The sequence below is a fragment of the Ambystoma mexicanum genome, chromosome 9 (assembly GCF_040938575.1).
Source record: "Ambystoma mexicanum isolate Mex_15411 chromosome 9, UKY_AmexF1_1, whole genome shotgun sequence".
Classification (NCBI taxonomy): domain Eukaryota; kingdom Metazoa; phylum Chordata; class Amphibia; order Caudata; family Ambystomatidae; genus Ambystoma; species Ambystoma mexicanum.
Genome location: NC_090931.1, coordinates 266,191,268 through 266,211,607, shown reverse-complemented (window position 1 = coordinate 266,211,607; position 20,340 = coordinate 266,191,268). Strand labels below are relative to the sequence as shown.

Below are 20,340 nucleotides of genomic sequence, written 5' to 3'. Positions count from 1 at the left end.
CTCTCTCAGCATTTTACACAAAGGGGCTTTGGCTGTCCAATCCGGACAGCCAGCCCCCCTGTGGGAGCTGGTCCCATTCAGGCAGTCTAGCAGACAAGGGACAGGGGGGCGTGGAAGACTCATCCCACACTTCCTGGCTACCCAGACACTCTGGATCCTAGGCAGGGACACACACAAGGACAAACACAAGGACACACACAAGGACACACACACACACACACAAAGATCAACGCTAGTAATGGTGAAAAAAGAAGGGAGGCCCCAAATTGGTACTTGGGTGCCCCTATTGTGCACTACTGAGGCTATGGACCTAGCCTGCGGTATAAAAAATACACAATAGTAGAACACGTCCACTGCCGCCAGCCATAAATAGGTGATTGTCTATGCAACTAAAAAGTCACAGGAGCAGAGAGAAGGGGGGATAGTAATTATCCCTTTGGCCCGCCATTGAAGGTGGTGTGTGCCAATCTCTCAGACTATACAGTTTTGGGAGATAAACTAAGTATCCTTAAGAACTGTAGTATAGGAAAGGACTCTTAAAGGAGGACCCTATGGGTCTCCAGCAACACTGCCCACAAGGAGCTGTGTGCTGCAGTGGTAAAACACAGATGCCTTTAAGGGCTATGGAGCAGACAGACTTCGTAGTACAGGTAGATTTACAAAGAATAGAGTTCCAAAAGACACAGCCCATAAGAATGAATGAGTGGAAAAAACCTCCTCACATTCATGGGTAAAAGAAAAAGGTCCAGAAGTCCAGCAAAAAGTGCTAGGAGAGGGGATGAAGCACAATAATGATAAATCTCCCTAACAGAAGCAGAAGGTCTTCATAATTGTATGAACTACAGAAGGCCAGTGCAAGGAGCATACGCTGGGGCAATGTGTTCCCTGTGCTTCAACTTGTGGGGCGCACATGCTGCTAGATTCTGAACCCTTTGAAGTCCAGCTACGAAGCAGGAACTCTGAGGCTGTTAAGTGTAATCTTATTTTAATAGGACTATTATTCAAAAAATGGCAACAAATTTGAAGGATCCTTTTCAAGGGTATGAGGTGGCAAGAACAAATTTAGATATAGCAGTTATCTGATGTCCCATAGACAGCTCTGGTCACATTATGCCGAGGCTGTTTATTTACCACTGAGGATCAGCTTCCTAAGTGCAAGTACGCTTTTCTAATAAAGTTATATTTAACTTGCAGCAAACATGCAATTTTTGCTTTTCAAGCGGAAAATATGCTCCAAAGAACAAGCACTGAACTAAAGTAAATCTAGCAACAGATGGTGATCCCTACACCTGGTAGACATACCTCTCCTCTCTGCAATTGCTGAGATCCTCGAGCTGTTTCGTCTTCTGTCCAGTCAAAAACTTCACCCTTTAATGGAAGAAAATGAAAACTTGTTCAAATATGCAGTAAGGACGAGAGGAAGAGAGAAAGAAAGGAAGGAAGAGGGGGAAAAAAACAATAGAAGTAGACATCTTGTGGTTCCTTCAAAAGGAGAAGGCACAACAAAGAGGAAAAGTAGTTCACAATTATGGAGAGAAAGTAAACTAACAAAGAACAAGTTACTTACCCCTAGTAACGTTCTTTCGACTGGATGTTCCTCCCACGTATTCCTTATATTAGGATATTTCCAAAATCCAGCTTAGCTGTTTTGGAAAAGATTTTCGGCAGAGGGCGCTGCGCGTCGATGTCTGTCGACTCGATGTCCCCTCAGAGGCTTCCGTCATGATGTCGACGTCACTGAAGGCATTTTTTATGAATGTAGGATCTATCCCATACCCGACAGTTATTGCTCCTGAGAGAGCACAGACTGCAATAGCAAAGGAAACTTTACTGAGGGGTAGGTTGGGGTGGACTATAAGGAATACATGGGAGGAACATTGAGTCGAAAGAACGTTACCAGGGGCAAGTAACTTGTTCTTCGAATGGATTGTGTCCTCCCACGTATTCCTCATCTTATGATAGACTCCCAAAGCAGTTTCTAGTATTTCTGGAGGAGAGCGAGTCTGAATTTTTGGTGACAACTTAGTAGTTCTCATGGGTCTGTGTGCACAGACCGCACCACTGCCTTACCAAATAAGCCTTCCCAGCCTGAAGAATCTAAACTGTAATGTTTGGTGAATGTATGGACAACCATGTGGCAGCCACACATTTCTTTAATTGGTACTCTCCTCTAATGCAGGGGATATCGCTATGCCCCTGGTCGAATAGCCCGAAGGCCTTCTGGGGGGATCTTTTCCCGCCAGTCTGTAGCATGCAGATATTGCCAGTATTATCCATCTGGATAATGTCAGTTTAGTGATTGCCATACCCAACTTGTGGCCTGAGTAGCCAACAAACAGTTGGTCATCTTGTCTTAGTTTTGCCATTCTGGTGATAGAGAAAGGTAGTGTTCATTTAGGATCAAGCCTGTGTAGCCTCTCCTCTTCCTTCCCAGGGTGCGTAGGAGGGTAAAATTATGGTAATGTTATTTTCTGAGTCAGATGGAATTCAGGGTAAAAGGGAGGGTTTCACCTTAAGGATGTCCTTATAGAATAGTGTATGGAGGCAGGCAGGATAAAGCCTGAAGTTCACTCACCCTTCAGGCAGATGTAATGGCTACTAAGAAGATGGTTTTTAAGTTTAGCAGCCCCAAAGGACAACAGTGTATAGGTTCGAAAGGAGCACACCATAGATTTCAACACCAACTTGAGATCCCAAACCAGGACTTGAAAAGAGATCGTAGGGAAAACATTTGTCAATCCTTTTAGGAATTGTATTAGAGGAATTTTGAAGTAAGATACCTCATCTGAAGTGCGCTTAAATATAGAAAGCGTCGCAAGATATCCTTTAATAGTACCAATCTGGAGCCCCAGATTAGCGAGGAGTAACAAAAAGGAAAACACCATACAAGTATTACATGTAAATAGATCAACATTCTTATCTCTACACGAGCTGCAGGATTTGTTCCAACGGCAGCTTTACTGGCCTTCTGGCCGAAAGCAAAATCTCCATTACGTCATCCGGGAGGTCCCAATCCTTGCATCTCAGCCTCTCAGAAACCATGCCTGTAGGCTGAGTGTCTCGACCTCTAGATGGAGAACCCAACCTTCCTCTTGTGAGAGAAGATCCTCTCTTTGTGGGAGACGTTTTGGAGGGCAGATGGACTTGTCCAGAAGGTCTGGGTACTATGTCCTCCTGGCCCAATCCGGAGCATTAGGATCATGGATTTCCCGAACTTTCTCAACCTCCTGATCACAAACGCGTCTCCTAGAGCTCCTCTTCGCACTTGCGGTTGACACTGGTCACAAACAAATCCACTTGAGGGGTTCCCCAAAGGGTGAAGATCTTTTGAAGAACTTCCTGAGCTAGTTCCCACTCATGGGAGACTGCTCTGCCTGCCTGAGCATCCGCTGCCGTATTCTCCACTCCGGCTAGGTGAAATGCCGATAGGGAGATCCCTTCTCGGATTGCCCAGTAGCAGAGCTTCATTGCCTCTCTGTACAGTGGCAGTGACCCTACACCACCTCTTTTGTTGAGGTAGTACATGGCCACTGTTATCAGAACATTCTTTCCCCATACAGAGGGCGGAAAGGCCTTCAGCGCTAGTCTGATTGCCCTCAGCTCCGAAAGGTAGATGTGTAGTTTGGACTCCGATGGAGACCAACGACCGCTGATTGTCAGATCGTTGGCGTGGCCTCCCCACCCTGTGAGTGAGGCATCCGTCACTACCGTTATCTCCGGCCATGGTCGCTAAAAGTGTTCTCCTTTCAGAAGGTTCTCGTGGCAGGCCCACAAGCTAAGGTCCTGTGAGACTCTGCTTGAGATCTGTAGGAGGTCTGACATCCTTCCTGAAAATTGGGACCATTGTGTTCTGAAAGCCGTTTGGAGAGATCTCATTGTCGGGCTAGCCTCTGGTACCAGAAAAATGCAGGATGCCATGAGGCCGAGCAACCTCAGAAAGTCAAAAGCTGGGAGATGCTGGGCACTCTGGAATTTGGTGACCATCTGCAGAAGGTCTTGAGCCCTCACCTCTGGTGGCGAGGCTTTTCCCCAGGGATGCATCCAGGACTGCTCCAATGAATTGTAGCCTTTGTAATGGTATCATGTGATACTTCTTGAAGTTGAGGGAGAAGCCCAGTCTGTGAAGGGAGTGACAGGTGAAACTGAGAAGTTCCAGGGCCTGTTGTGGGGACCTGGCCCTGATCATCCAATCGTCCAGGTAGGGGTAGACGTGGATCCCCAGTCTCCTGAAACTTGCTGCCACCGCCACCACAACCATTAACTTGGCGAAAACCCTTGGGTGGAGGTCAGCCAAAATGGCACAACTCGAAACGGATAGAGAACCGCCAACGGCGAAGCTTAGGTACGTGCTTGTGATGGATTGACACATGAAAGTAAGAATCCTGAAGGTCCTATGATACCATCCAGTCCTGAAGCTGGATGGCCGAAAGGATATGAAAAAGGGTAACCATCTTGGACTTGTCCTCCCTGAGGACCTTTTTCAAGTCTCTTTAGTCAAAGATGGGTCTCAATCCTCGAGAATTAGAAATGACGGGGAGTACCAACTCTTGTTCCTCTCCGCTACATGTACTGGTTCTATAGCACCTTTCTCTAGCAGGCTTAAAATCTCCTGCATAAGGAGCGAATCTGGAACTTTGAGGAGTTGTTCCCCAGTGGATGACTGAGGCTTTTTTTTTTTACAAAGGGTAACCCTGGGCAACTGTTTCAATGCCCATGCATCTGAAGTAATAGCCTGTCATTCCTTCAGATGTTGCGAGAGTCTGCCTCCCACTGCAGTCTTGTGAACTAAGTCCTCAGAGAAGTTGGAGCGGCTGACCCAGTGGCTGATGGCAAATTAGCCCCTGCTGAGGCAGTCTTAGTACCTCTTCCCTGTCCAACACGGTGGAATCTTCTTTGGCCTCTTCCAAATGTGGAGTAGTGATGAAAGGACCTACACCTTCAGGGCATACCCGTGGGGCGATTTGGAGGTTGTCTAAATTGCAGCATCAAGGGACTTGGCTGCTGCCTTTGAAGTTTGCAGTTTCCCCAGACTTCATCAGCCTTGCTACCTTGTGTGCCGTCAAAGGGCATGTTAAGCAGTCTGGATTGTACATCTGGAGCAAATCCTGACTTCCTTAACCAGACAAACCTGTGCATAACTGTACTAGCGGCCATTGCCCTGCTGATAATGTCCGCAGAGTTGAGACCAGTTGGAGGGATTCACACATAGCATCCTTATCCTGGACTATGTTCAAAAACCCATCTTGTTCTTCCCTTTCGGGAGATGGTTAGCTGCCATGGATATACACTCCCAAACGGTAGGAGTGAACCTAGCCAACGTGCACGTGGCATTTGCCGACTTCAGGGCCATACTTCCAGCCGAAAAAAACCTTCTTGGCTAGAGCGTTGTAACGCTTATCTCTATCAGGAGGGATAGTAGGGTAGGCATTTTGTCTTGTGGTTGAGGTGGCAGCCTGTACCACCAGACTCTCTGGAGTAGGGTGCTTTGACAAATAATAGGGATCACTGCTTGACACCCTGTATTTAGAAGTCAGTTTCTTGTTGACCGCCGGATTCAATTCAGCCGCCTCCCAATTAGTAGTTATGTGCTTTTGTAAAGCTGCATTAAATCGAACAATTGGGTCTTCCTGAGGTCCCTTGTCCAGAATATCAATCCGGTCATCTTGTTCGAAAACTGGGCTTTGCCTACTCCATCCCATTTACTCAAACCCCCCTCATTAACTGCCTATAGGTTACTTCTGTATGATCAGACAGATCTGATCTGCCCAGCTCTACCTCTGGTGAGGTGTCCAAACCACTGGCATCATGTAGGCACTCTTGAAGGTCTTTTATTCTGTATTCTTCAGAAATTTGAGCCTCAGGGACTGAAGGTGTACCATATTGGAGGCCAAAAGGTCTCGATTCATCATATGATGGCTCTGCGTCCTCATAAATTGTGTATGTTTTTTTTAGCGATACCCAAAAGGTGTCATGATTTTTGTCGACAAAGGTGCTGAAATCATCGATTCCATCGACGTCGAAGGCTTCGATGCCTGCGTCGACTGCAATGCCCGTGGCATCGAGTAACTTGAAGCCTGATGCATTCATGACTTTTGATGGGCTTTTCGGCGTCGATGAACAGTCTCTCCACGCTGATGGCATCAACGACTCAGTCCTTGAAGGGACTTTTCGACTCGAGGGATCCTTAGAACGCTCTTGAGGAGTTTTGCCTGCCGGGCCCAAAGGTGCACAGGTTCTATGCTTAACGGATCTTTCGACCTGAGCATGGCTTTTGACAGTGGTCGAGGGGGTCAAGGCCGCATTCTCAAATACTGTCATAATTTTGAGTCTAAACTCTTCCCACTCAGCTAGCTGGGGAGGCTGTTTTTGTTGGACATATGACCCGTTCCGCAGAGGAACTCTAAGACGTTGAAGATGGCGACCTATGGTGTTGTTTCTTCGAGTGTCTTGACGATGACAAATGGTGTGCGATAGTTTACTTTTTTACTGCGAGGAGAAACAATTCTCGACTCGTCCGTTGCTTGTCTTTTCGACAGAGTCGATGGGGCCTTATGGGTCATACCTTCTGCAAGCTTCCCTCTGTGCTCTCGATGTCATGGACTGGCAGTCTTCACACCCAGAAACCAAAAGCATATTCTGTGGGGGTCCGTAATGGGCATCTTCGACCCGCAGTCACAGCATTTCTTAAATCCGGATTTCGGAGTAGAAGACACTGATGACGAAGCCATTTTCGAAGATTTCGCTCGAAGTTTCACAAAGGAACCAAAACGTACCGTATCCGAAGCGTTAGCGCAGAAAAACAGAACTGAAGCCAACGGACGCTACGCATGCTATATATGCCTTTGGTTATGTCGACATCGAGACAGAGGACTCAGAGGGACATCGAGCCGACAGACATTGACGAGAAACGCCCTCTGCTGATAACATTTTCTGAAGCAACTAAGCTGGATATTTTCCAGTAGTACATGATTATTGAATGATGGATTCAAATTTTCTTCATTGATTATTTTCAACTTCATTTTTCTTTGTGTGATCAAGTTCATACATCGCATATGCACATAATTCTCTCTTCGCTCAACACGTGTTTCCCCATGGTCAATTTCCCATGGTTCTTCAGGAGAGAATCGAACAAGAAACAAAAAAGTCAAACAACCAATGTTTACTAAACCTTCCCAAATGTGTCTTCACATATCTTGCTCTTATGAGCCATTTGGCTAAGTGCTCTCCTCCTTCAATTAAAGTTTCAGGCACTTATCATACATTTTGCTTCTCATCTTTCTTTGTTTCTAATTCAATTTGTCTTCTGTTATTTTGGGTGTTCTAATATATTAAACTTATATCAGTTTTGTTTGCCTTTTCTTTATTTTTGAACACTACAGTTGGCTATGGGTTGCAGCTTTGAAAGAGGAGAATTAAGCGAAATTTAGGATAACTTCCTGAAAGTTTAATTGAAGGATCATCAGAGCACTTAGCCAAATGGCTCATAAGAGCAAGAAATGTAAAGCCACATTTGGGAAGGTTTAGTAAACATTGCTTTACTGACTTTTGTTTCTGGTTAGATTCTCTCCTGAAGAACAATGGGGAATTGACAATGGGGAAGCACGTGTTGAGAGAAGAAAGAAATATGTGATGTATGAATTTGATCACATGAAGAAAAATGAATGTGAAAATAATCAATCAAGATTTGAATCAATAAATCATTCAATAATCATACACAATTGAAACATTTACAGTTGGCGCACAGCAATAGGGCACAGCTTGGAAAAATGTAAGTGGACTATTATATCGGTCACAATAAAGGTGCCCTTGTGTGCAGGCAACTGGGAACAATTAAACTGAAAATAAAGGTGTGGCCCTGGTGGCCGCCCTGCTGATGACCTGCCACGGAACCCGTCTCTGAAATGCGACGGCCGTGGCCTTGGCTCTGACAGCATGGGCATGCATGTTAGCTGGAAGCGGTTTGTGCTGCCCCACGTAGGCCGACTTGATGGCTGAAACCATCCACCTTGCTATGGAGGCCCTGGGTGCCCGGTAGCCAGGCCTGGACCCCCGCCCCTCAAGGTGACAAATGGAGTGTCCGACTTGTGGAAGCTCTTGGTCCTGTCCAGATAGAATTTCGGAGCGCATCTGATATCCAGACAGTGCAAGACTCTTTGAGCATCGTCCTTAGGATCAGCGAAAAACTTAGGTAACACTATCTCCCCATTTAGATGGAAAGCAGAGACTATAGGTAGAAACGCAGGGTCCGTTCTCATGACCACCTTATCTTTGTGAAAAGTAGTGTAGGGTTCTGAAGCCACCAGTGCCTGCATCTCGCTGACTCGACGAGCAGAGGGGAGACCCAACAGAGCTGTTTTAATGGTGACCAGTCTGATGTCCGCGGACGCCATTGGTTTGTGCGCAAGGGCACCCAACACTACATTGAGATCCCACACAGGGTGTGGCTTCTTGATGGGCGGGTAGAGCCTGGTGAGGCCTGTCAGATGTCGCTTCACCACCGGGTTGTAGGAGGAGAAGACCTCTTCCTCCGAAATCCTGTAGGTGCCGATGGCTGCCAAGTAGGTGCGGCATGTGTCAATTTGCACCCCTGAGTGAGCGAGGTGTGCCGAGAAGGAGAGCACATCGTCCAATGTGCAAGTAAGAGGGTCGATCTCCTTAAAGTCCGTCCAGTGACAGAACCTAGTCCATTTACTCTGTACTGGCTCCTTGTGGCCTTGCTCCTAGTGCACTGAATAATGTCCAGTGTGATCTGCTCAGGAACCACGCTGCAAGGGGCAATTTCTGTGGAACGGGGTGGATGACCCTGACCGCCTTCTGTGATAGGTGAGCTGGGTCCAGCGGCAGGTGAATGGGTGGCATGTCCGAGAGGCTGAGGAGCTCCGGGAACCATGGTCTGGCCGGCTACCAGAGCTATCAGAATGATGCGGAGGTGACATGATTCCCTTATCTTGCAGATTACCCTGTGGGACCAGGGGTGTGGGAGGGAATGCATACGCTGTCATGCCGTTACATTGTATCTGGAATGCGTCACCCATGGAGCCGGGGCCCTGCCCCTGCCAGGACGCAAACTGCTGGCACTTCCTGTTGCCACAGGAGTCGAAAAGATCCACTGGAGGATGCCCCATGTGCTGAAGATCCAGAGAAGGACCTGATTGTTTAATTGCCACTCGTAATTGTTTGCTCCCAGTCTGCTGGGCCTGTCGGCTTCCAGGTTGGACTCCCCCGGGAGGTGGATGGAAATCCGGTAGATGTTCTCCAGGGCCTATTCCCACATGTTGACCGCTAGGCTGCACAGCGGAGGGGACCTGGTGCCACCCTGCTTCTTGACATAGTACATGCTGGTGGAGTTGTCCGTTTGGATGAGGACGACCTTGCCCCCAATGAGCCGGAGGAAAGCCTTGAGAGCTAGCCAGATAGCCTTCAGCTCCAGCCAATTGATACGACACTCCTGCTCCCGAAGGGACCAGACTCCATGGACACTGTGGCTGTCCAGCATGGGACCCCCCACCCACCACCAGCCTTCCTGGGAGGAATCTGTGGTGATGGTGACCTGAGGGGCCGGCTGTCGGAAGGGCTCGCCCGTCCTCAGGTTGCGGTCCCTGGACCACCATGTGAGGTCCGGGTGGAGAGAAGGAGGAATGCTGACAAGCTCCACTTGAGAGCCCTGCTCCTGATTCCAAGAGGCTGCCAAGTGCAGCTGTAATCTCATCTTGAGTCTCGTGCGGGGTATGGCCAGTAGAACTGGCTAAAATGATACCCAATGAATGCTGGTACCACCAGGCCAAGGTCACCTCTTGGCTGAGGAAGTGACTTGCGGCCCCTTTGATGGCCCTGATCTTGTCCTCCGAGGGGAAGACTCTCAGAGCTCATGTCCCAGATGAGGCAGAGAAAGGTCAGGCTCGGAGTAGGCTGCAGCTGAGACTTCTTGAGGTTAATGGAAAATCCCAGCTCGTGGAGTGTGATCATAAGAGCGGAGGAAGCGTGCTGAATCACCTCCAGAGAGCTCGCCCTGATGAGCTAGACATCCAGGTATGGGCAGATGTGGTGGCCCAGAGTCCTGAGGAGGGCCGCCACTGTATTCATCAGTCCGGTAAATACCCTGGGGGCTGAGTTGAGGCCGAAGGATAGAACCTTTTATTGGAAAGGACCACCCATGATCCTTAACCGCAGAAAGGAGCGATGAGGCTGTCAAATAGGGATGTGTAGATAAGCGTCCTTCAGATCCAGGGAGCACATCCAGTCTCCCCTGCTCAGTGTCTCCGCTATGAGTGCTGGCGTAACCATCTTGAATTTTTGAAGAGGGAGCGAGAGGTTGAGGGTGGAGAGGTGCAACACAACTCTCAGGCCAGCCCGGTTCTTCTTTTGTATGGTGAAAATCCGGAGTAGAAGCCCAAGCCTCACTGGGACGCTGGGTCTTGCTCCACCACCTGGCTCTCGACGAGCAAACGAATTTCCACCAACAGGGTCGCTGTCCCAATCTGTGGGAGTGGAGGGGAGGCGGGAGGAGAGCAAGGAATCGGTAGACGGTACTCCGTGGACACTATGGATAGGATCCAGGGGTCCGCAAACTTCTGATGTCAAAACTGTGCGTGAAGGGCAAGCCTGCCCACCACCTGAGACGCATGGGCCTTCTTTCCCTCTGAGGCTGTTGCGGAAAGAAGCCCTTGCTCCCGCCTTTTGTTGTTTGCGCCAGTGCTGACTCTGAGAACGGTCAGGCTGTCTAGCCCTCCGTTCTTGGAAGCCCCGGAACCCACAGAACGCCCGCCCCTTATCGGATCGTTAATGCGACTGGGTGTACACCTTGGGCGTGGCCTTCGTAAGGATAAAGACTTCGCAGTTTGGGAACGTTTTTTCTTTTTATCTAGTTCCTCATTGGTGGTGGAGTGAAAGAGGTTGCCACCCTCAAAGGGAAGGTCCAATATGCGTTCCTGGACGTCCGGGTTGGATTTAGTAGCCCGTAGCAGGCAGTCCTCATGTTCATGCCGATGCATATGGCCCAACCAGAGGTGTCAATGTGGGCCACAGTGGACTCCATGATGTGCTGTACCACCAATTTGGCCTCCGCCAACTCCGCCTTGAAATGTGTCTAGCTCTGCAACGGAAGTTCTTGAAGGAAGTCGGATATTTCCCACCAAAGCCTCTGGTTAACGGCTGCCAGCATGGCACCCGCATTGGATTGACGAAGGTGCAGTGAGGCGTTGGAATACAGCTTCTTTCCATAAGCCTCCAAGATCATCTCCTCCTTGCCTAAAAGCACAGAGGACGAGGTGGCCGAGGACGACTGATGCTTGGAGTAGAGTGACGCTGCAGTGATCACTGAAGAGTGCGGTTGAGGGTGTGCCAACAGCAAGATCTCTCTCCATTTGCCTATACTTGGCATCGAGGCGCTGATTAACGGGCTGGGCCGAGTGGGGCTTAAGGCATCCCTTTTTGGCCAAGGCGACAAAGTCCTTCTGCATTGGGATCCCTGTTCTAGCCACAGGGCGTAGAGTGAGGACCTCTGCCAAGACCCCCGCCTCTGGTTGTTTGACCTCGGGTTGAAGAAGCCCCATGTACTCTGCCAAACCTGCAAGCCGTTCATGGAAGGCCTTGGCTGACGACAGCGTGTCAGGGCCCTCTTCGTCATCAGCATTCACCAGGGTGTCTGGTTGATCTGGAGCGGGTGGAGCAGTGCTTGGTGCCGAGGGATGCGGTGTAGGGACCGGAGCCAGTGGCTGCAGCAGAGTCTGGTGTGCAACCGCCTAGACTGTGGGAGGCAGGGGAGCCGAAATTGAAGGAGCCAGCAACACTGGGGTCTCCAGCGCTGGAGCCATATGAGGAAGGACCATAGGCGCAGGGAGCATGTCTCTAATCAAATCCCGAAGGATGGCCCCCATCTGAGGAGATCTGAGCGTGAGGAACCTTTAAAAAAAAAACACTGTCCTCATAGGCCGGTGGTGTGGCAGGCGATGTTGACGGGGTAGCGGACAGCTGCTGTGGCCGGTTCGTACTCAGTCTAGCTGGTTGCGGGGTAAACTTGTCCTGCAATGCTGATGGATAAGCAGTAGGCCACGTACCTGGCAGACACCAGTCCCACCTTGTAACTCGTTCTCCCACCTGCTCAACTTCAAGTGGCAGTATCAGACTAGTGGCCATTTTGTCTGGCGAGGCGGCCATCTTGTCAAGCTGCGTGCCACATGCCGAAGTTGTGGTGCTTGGCTCACCGGGCCCGGCCTCCTCCAGGACTCTTAGCGGTGGAGCACGAGACCTACCCTGCACCTCAGGACGGAGCTGGCAGGCGCGTTGCCCTTGGCAGTCGCCGGTAGTGCTGCGTGTAGGCGCCACCTCGGACATCTGGCCGGTACTAGGACATAGGCCATCGTGTGTACACCCAGTAAAAGAACCTTGCGGTCCCTCAGCACTGTCCCCGGAAGGATCTAACAACCCCTCGGCCGGGTGGCCGGTAGCTGAAGTAGCCTTGGTACCAGTGCTGGTGCGAGAACCTGAAAGGTTCCTTCCACTCTGGCGTTTCCATGAGAAGGAGTCACCCTTGCGGGCTGCAAGGATAAAAGCAGCCCTACCTTGGGCCTCGATTTGTGTCTGACTAAGTCCTTCTCAAAGAGCTCCCTCCGCCGAGCTAACCTGTTCTTCAGAGCATGCAGTGCAAGCACGTTGCACGTAGTACAACCCCCCCCCCAGCCGTGGTTGGGGCCAAGGCAGTGGAGGCAAAGAGCGTGGGGATCTGACGAAGGAAGAGCCCTTTGCAGGCTGGACACCTGCTGAAGCCCGCCAACGTCGACATGCGTCGAGGAGGAGTGTGGCGCCAGAGGACCGAGTACCTGATTGATAAAAAAGACAGAAGAGGGGGGCGTGGCTTGGAGCGCCATCGATGTGGTCGCTCCTCTGAGGCCGCCCGTGGGATGCCCGCCGCCGCCGTCGAATTCTGGTGGTTCTAGGCGGGGTTTCGAGTCGCTAATGCCATCTACAGCGACCGGAACCGACATGGCATAACCTGGCTAAATATCGTCTTCGACCGTGGCGGCGTTCTACTAGAAATTTGAAGCTGAACTCCTCTCCCATTCCCGACGGACGAAACTAAAATGGCCGCCATTCCGGGGCCCAGCAGCACGCGCCGCACCTGCCGATAGCGGCACCTTGGGAGGCAGAAGAACCGGAGAGGGGGAGCGGTACCTAATATAGAAACCCCTGATTTCGGTTGGGCGGCCTGGATTCCTCCTGGGTTGCTACCGAGAGCAGGCCCCCGCTCCTCCCCCCGCTTTGAAGAACGACTGGACCACTGCGGCCATCTTGGATCAGCTCTGCCGAGGTCCTGCCGAAGTCCTTCTCCCTGTTTCACCCTTCCTGGGGCGCCCCTGCCCACCCACCTATACTTGAGCGGGAGCGGAGGCCAGGGTGACGGAGTTTCTCCAGTTGGGTGCAACATGTCGAGACAAACGAAGGCGAGCAAAGGCACGGACATCTCCGCCATGTTTACGGCTACAGAGAAACCCAAGAAACAGGAACCTCCCAAACTGACCCCACAGAAGCAGCAAGAGGACAGGGGTGAGCTTGCCACTAAAGGAGACCTGATAGCCTTCATGGCGGACATCAAGTCCGAGTTCCGCGCTTGCCTCTCGGAACTCGCCACCAAAGTTGATCAAACAGATCAGAGAGTCGCGGAACTCGAGCAGAGGTTTGGAGAGATCGAAGATCATGCCCAGGAGCACACCACCGCTATGGGGGAGATGCAAAAATCGATCGATTCCCTACAGCACAAATGCGAGATTATGGAATTCAAACAGGAAAATCTCGAAAATAGGTCCCGGCGCAATAATCTCCGCATCCGGGGCATTCCATCCTCCGTCCCCGATAACAAGCTAGCGGACTACGTGGCAAATTTCTTTGAGGCTCTACTTCCAGATCTGGACAAATCTCAGCTCATATTGGACCGCACCCACAGGCTTCGCCAGCGCCGCGGGACAGATTCGGACCCCACTCCAGACGTGATCACCAGGGTCCACTTCTTTACAACGAAAGAAGCGATATCAGCGATCAGCCGCCAAGATGAAGAGATCACTTTCCAGGGCACCCCTCTTCAAATTTACCAGGACCTTTCGCCACTTACGCTCCAGAAAAGAAGAGCACTTCGGCCTCTAACATTATTCCTCCAGGAACAACAGATCCGGTACAGATGGCTGTTCCCGACAGCTCTGCAATTCACATATAAGGGCACCCTACGCCGAATCAGCCACCTGGAAGATGCAGAGAAAATCTTGCATCCGACCGCTCCCCGGGACCCCTCCACGCCACTCTTGGAGGGGACTGAGTACCCTGGTCCGCCTCCCTCCCCAAAAGCTAAACGCACGCCTTGGTCGTCGACACGACGAAATAACAAGAATTGATGCCTCATCGAGCTAGCCGGGAAACAGATATGCTCGTTTGAATTAGAACCCGCAATCTATTTGCCATCCTCTTAAGTACACGGCGGCGGCGGGGCATTCCCATGGCTCATACCCACCCCAAGGATACTTTCCATCTTCTGTTCCTTGGGAACCCACAGTATGGGACAATTGGCCCTGTTGGCCTTAGGTATGACCGTACTGACAAAGTCGGTCTACCTCCCTGTTAAAGTTGCGATCCCCCGTTGGGAGTTCGCGTTAAAACCTCAAGTGCAGAATGATTTTGTGAGTGCTTCCATCAGCCATGGCAGTTGAACCTCCACCCCAGGACCCTCCCCCCCTAACGCAGGGAACGGAGAGTGAGCCTTCAGAGGACCTTCAGTCGCTTCGGATCCTCTCCCTGAATGTTAATGGTTTGAATTCTCCCAACAAACGAAAGGCAATTCTGTTAAAACTCCGCGACGAGGAAGCTGCGATCGCCATGCTTCAAGAGACCCATCTGTTGCCCGCTGATGTATCCCGCCTTCGGTCTCGGCTATTTCCGCTTCAATTCTTTGCCTCTGGCACAAGCAAAAAAGGAGGCACGGCGATTCTCTTCAGGAAAGACTTGAACCCACAGATTCTGGAAACAAAGACATGCCCAGAAGGCCGATTTATAGCGATCAAATGTCTCCTGATGGGAGACTTGTACACTCTCGTTTCAGTATACGCCCCCAACTCTGGACAATCACATTTTTATGACGCCTTGGGCACATCGCTCGCCAACTTCGTGGAGGGCCAAACGATCGTCGGTGGGGATTTCAACGGGGTTCCTGACCCCACTAAAGACCGATCACACCCCCCGACCCCAGGCGACTTCGCCCAAGCACTTAGCCTCCTTCGTCTCTTTAGGACCCTGGAGATAATAGATTCATGGCGGGTGTTTCACCCTGATGAAAAGGACTTCTCCTTTTACTCGTATGTCCACCGCACCTTCTCAAGGATTGACCTATTCCTGATTTCACCTCACACGTTCCCCTCAGTTAAGAAGGTCACTATCGGCACAAGAGCGATCTCCGACCACGCCCCAGTGCTCCTGGAACTTCGGGTTCAGAACCCTGACCCCACCACCCCGCGCAAATGGATGCTATACGACCCAATCCTCAACGACATGGCCACCAGAGACAAGATCGCAATGGAAATAAAGAACTTCTTTGTGGAAAACCCGGCCTCAGACACCTCATTGGCAAACAACTGGGACGCCATGAAGGCAGTAATCAGTGGCTCCCTGATATCCCAGGGCGCGGCCTACCATCGAGATAGACGACGAATCCGGACGGCCCTGGAGCTTGAATTGAGAGAGGCCGAGGCACTCCACAAGGAGAAAGGCTGGTCCCCCAGAACACAACGGGCCATTCGCACGGCACGGAAAAGACTGGAAGCCCACTACGCGGAACAAACCGCCCAACTAATGGCGAAGGTCAAACAGTCGTATTATGCGAAGGGCAACAAAGCAAATAGGTTCCTGGTGGCCAAACTTGCCAAGCAGAGACGCAGCACCGCGATCATGGGCCTGCGAGATACCAACGGGGCCATACTATACTCAGAACCCGAGAAGCAACGCCTCGCGATTGAGCACTTGGCCCAAATCATGAAGGCAACCCCACGAGACTCAGCACAACAGAAGGAATACCTTCGGCAGGCAGAGGTGCCCCAGCTCTCCGACGCAATGAGAGATGAATTGGAGGAGCCCATCACGGGGGAGGAAATTGAGGATGCCATCAAATCTCTCAAAACACGGGCCCCTGGCCCGGATGGCTTCTCAACCAGGTTTTACAAGCTATTCAGGTCGCAACTGACCCCCCATCTCACCACCCTATTCAACTCCTTCAGGGAAACGGGGGCGGTGACCCCATCGATGCAGGAATCGACCACCATCCTTTTGCCCAAACCTGGAAAGGACCCAAGATGCATAACCTCGTATAGACCCATCGCACTCTTGAACATAGATGCGAACATTTACTCGAAAATTTTGGCGACCCGCTTGAATCGCATCCTGCCGAACATCATTCATCTAGACCAGGCTGGGTTCATCCGGCATCGGACCGCAGGCGATAATATCCGGAGAACCCTGAATCTGGTGGACCTCGCCTCCCGGAACGCCCAAAAACTAATCCTGGTGGCCCTCGATGCAGCTAAGGCATTTGATAGGGTGGATTGGACGTTTATGGAACACACTTTAGGGGCCTTCGGCTTCGGACCGGCGTTCCGGACGATGGTGCTGGCCAACTATGATCGACCTACAACAAGCCTGAGGATCAACGGCCACTTCTCGGCCCCAATCCCCTTGTCAAGCGGGACTCGGCAGGGTTGCCCGCTGTCGCCCTTACTTTTTGCACTCACCATGGAGCCCTTCGCACAAAAATTAGGCGGAATGACCAAATCGAGGGCATAACAAGCGGCCCTTCACATCATAAACTTGCCCTATATGCGGATGATATCTTACTTACAATCTCTGGGGCCCCCTCATCGCTTGAACATGCGATTCGCGAAATCACCAGCTATGGCGAAGTCTCGGGCTTCACCATAAACTTTGATAAATCTTCCGCCTTGGGCATCGGCCTCACCCCAGCAGAGCGAAAACCGCTGACTAGGATGTGCCCGATAATATGGGAAAGAAGTGCCATCCCCTATTTGGGGGTTTACATTCCGGCGGATCCAAAAGAGACGTACAAGTCCAATTTTCCCCGACTTTTCAAGGAACTGGAGGGCGACTTGAAGCGATGGGGGACCCAGGAGATTTCGCTGCTTGGACGCATCACGGCATGCAAGATGAACCTTCTCCCGAGATTTTTATACACATGCGCCTCACTGCCAGTGGCAATCCCCACACCGATTCTCCGAGGGATCCAGAGGAAAATGCTGAACTTCATCTGGAGAGGTAAGAAAGCGAGGATCCCTCTCAGAACTATGCTGGGGAGTCCCAAACTGGGGGGTCTAGGGGTTCCAGACCTTCAGGCCTACAGAGCGGCAGCCCAACTGGCCCGGGTCCAGGCCTGGCAAAATACGACAGACCGCCCGAGATGGGTGGAGCTGGAACAGTCGCGGACCCCCCTGCCTCTGCGATTTCTGCCACACATCCCGCCCCCCCTCAGGTCCCACGGGGGAGAGCTCCTGCTTTCAACCAAACACACCCTTAGCACTTGGGACTGGGCGCTGAAACGAAAGGGAGTGCCAAGAGGACTGAGCCCACACTCCCCGGTCTTTCTCAACCCAATGTTCGCACCGGGCATGCATCCCCGCAATTTCCAAAATTGGGCCAAAGGCGGGCTAGAAACTATAGACCAGCTGTATACAGGGGAGAAACCACTCACTTTCGCCCAATGTAAGGAAAAGTTCCAACTTCGGGAATGTGACAGATTTACCTACATCCAACTACGCCACTGGTGCTCACATCCCCAAACCTTGCAAGCAGCGACCCGTCCTCCCACTGCCCTGGAACTTACCCTAGGAGACCTTCCGACCCGCGGCAGCGTATCCACCCTCTACAGACGCTTCTTAAGCGACTTCCTAACCACAAGAACCCGATGTATGGCCCAATGGGAAGCGGACCTGGGACACCCGATAGAGGATCAAACCTGGGTGGACATATGGACCCGGACACATACTGCATCCACCTGCATCACCAACAGAGAATGCGCATACAAAATCATGCTGCGGTGGTACTATTCGCCCCTCAGACTCCACCATATGAACCCCCAGATAAACCACGCTTGCTGGAGGGGATGCGGCCTCCCTGGCTCTTTCTTCCATATGTGGTGGGATTGCCCGAAGATCCGACCATTCTGGAAAGCTTGTCTAGAGTCTATTTCGCTGATTACCGGAACAATGATTCCCTTGAAACCAGAACCGATCCTGTTAGGAGCTCCAATTCCCGGGATCTACCCGCGCTCCGGACCCAGAGCGAAATTATTGACTCAGTGCCTACTGGCAGGAAAAACGGTGGTGGCCCGAACCTGGAAAGCTCCGGAAGGCCCCCACATTGCCCAATGGTGGACCAAGGTATGGGACATTCTGATAGCGGAGAAGGTAACGGCAGCACGAGCGGGGATGCTACATCGCTTTCGGAACATCTGGGCCCCAGTCCTGGAATTCGACCAGCGCTTCCCCGCCCTGACCTATAAGCCCGCCAGAGCCCTCTGGATAGTGACGAACCGGGAGAGCCCGGAGGAAGACTCATGACCGCTGAGGCGCCAGCCGGACCGCCCACACGGGAGGAGCCCGCTGGCAAAGACTGTGGGACTGATAACCCAGGGAGGAGGATAGAGAAAGAAGACACAGGGGGGGTCTAAAGACTGGGGGTCAACTTGCTGAGATAATCCGTGCATATAATGTCTGTAGTTATCATTCTGCCTTGATTTAAAATAAACAAAGTTAAAAAAAAAAAAAGACAGAAGAAAGTATCTGGGGAAGAGTGTGTGGAATTACAGGGCCAAAGCAAACCCCAGGAGCGCTGGTGAAATCGGCCCATTCCTGTCGATGTGGAAAAGGGGACTGGGAGTGGGCAGAGTCAGGGGAGCACATGCTCCCAGGGCCGCGCACCCGCGCGCCTCTAAATTTAAAGGGGAATACGTTTTTTTCTGGGGAAGATGTTTTTTTTTCAGGTGAAAAAGGTTCCATCTCCCGTCCCTAGTGAGGGATGCCCATGCAGTATGGAGGAAAGGGGACAGGACGTAGGAGTAAGGGTTGTAGTGACAAGGAGACTACAGTAGAAGTTCCTCTGGCCACGAAAGTAAAGTTCGAAATAAAACTAAACTGGCAAAAAGTGGGTCCAGTGAACCCCAAAAGTGAAATTCTGCACCAACAGATACCATTTCAGTAAACTTGGGAGTGATAAATCACCTTCAGTAAGGAGGGCATGAATACTCCAAATGCTCTTTTCAAGAATGCCATCAGTAGCAGTGGTGCCATGCTATAACCCATCCACTCCCAACGAACCCCTCCCGAGGAAGGCAGAGGTGAAATTCACCATCAAAGACATCTAAAATGGAAAGGGAAAAGCACATCCGCCTGGCTAAAAGCCATTCACGAAAGCTGAAGAACACCGAAGCATACACAGATGTGCAATGTGTAAAGAAAACATCCAATTCCTACTCATGTAAGTGGATCTGAGAAGCATAGAAAAGGAGGGGGGAGAGAAATTATCAGTCACACCCGCATCACAAGCAAAAGTGAATATTCATTCCTCAAGAGCAGTTACCTTCGCTGGATCTCCTCTCTAGCCAGGTCTTGCTTAAGAATGTATTCTTCTCTGAACACCTGGGTGGCTCTGCTTAGCAACTGAAGACACTCTTCTGGTGGTGGTGAGGTATCTTTATCAGAAGCCCTAAAAAGGATAGGACATGTATTTTCAAAACAGTTACTTAAACACCCATGTAACATGAAGCAAATACCAGTAGGGGAGTTCAATTGGAATGTATCTAAGCCAATTATCATAAAGTGACGGTTATAATAATCAGGCAAGTACGCTTAGGCATTTATTGAACGCATAGTTTGTCACTGCCCATTAGCAAACAGCACTATATAACAAAGATCTCAAATTCAACGATGGTAGCGTGGGGTGGAGATGTACCCTTTCAGTTGAGTCAGAAAATCTGGCTCCAACAGAGCTCCAGGAAACCGCCTTGTTTTAAAGCTTTATTAGGTCGACATAGCAAGGCTGACAAGACCAGATTGGGACAACCGGAATCAGAGAAGAGCTGATAGAGAGCAAACTTTAAAAAGAAAACTCCTCAGAACCAGAAAATCCAGAGGAAAGGCATACTTTGCCTTGTTCGAGAAATTAAGAGGAGAGCATCCCGAAGGGACTTGTGGTCAAGGTCCAGTTTTATGTTGTAAATCCTAGAGTGTGCCCTGAGAGTGCCCAGACTATTTTTCTAGTGATGACTGGATCAATAACCTCCTAGAGCAAGGTGCACCAAAG

The 20,340-nt window shown here is 50.8% G+C and overlaps 1 protein-coding gene across 1 annotated transcript in view; it reads right to left on the bottom strand.

The window, feature by feature from the left end:
* The window catches only part of NUP88 (nucleoporin 88), a 405,331-nt gene that overhangs the window by 159,847 nt on the left and 225,144 nt on the right, over positions 1-20,340 (bottom strand). The window contains exons 12-13 of the mRNA XM_069614602.1: positions 19,618-19,743; positions 1,303-1,368 (exon numbers count right to left, since the gene is read on the bottom strand). Coding sequence (XP_069470703.1) covers positions 1,303-1,368; positions 19,618-19,743 — 192 coding nt within the window. The remainder of the gene's footprint in view (positions 1-1,302; positions 1,369-19,617; positions 19,744-20,340) is intronic.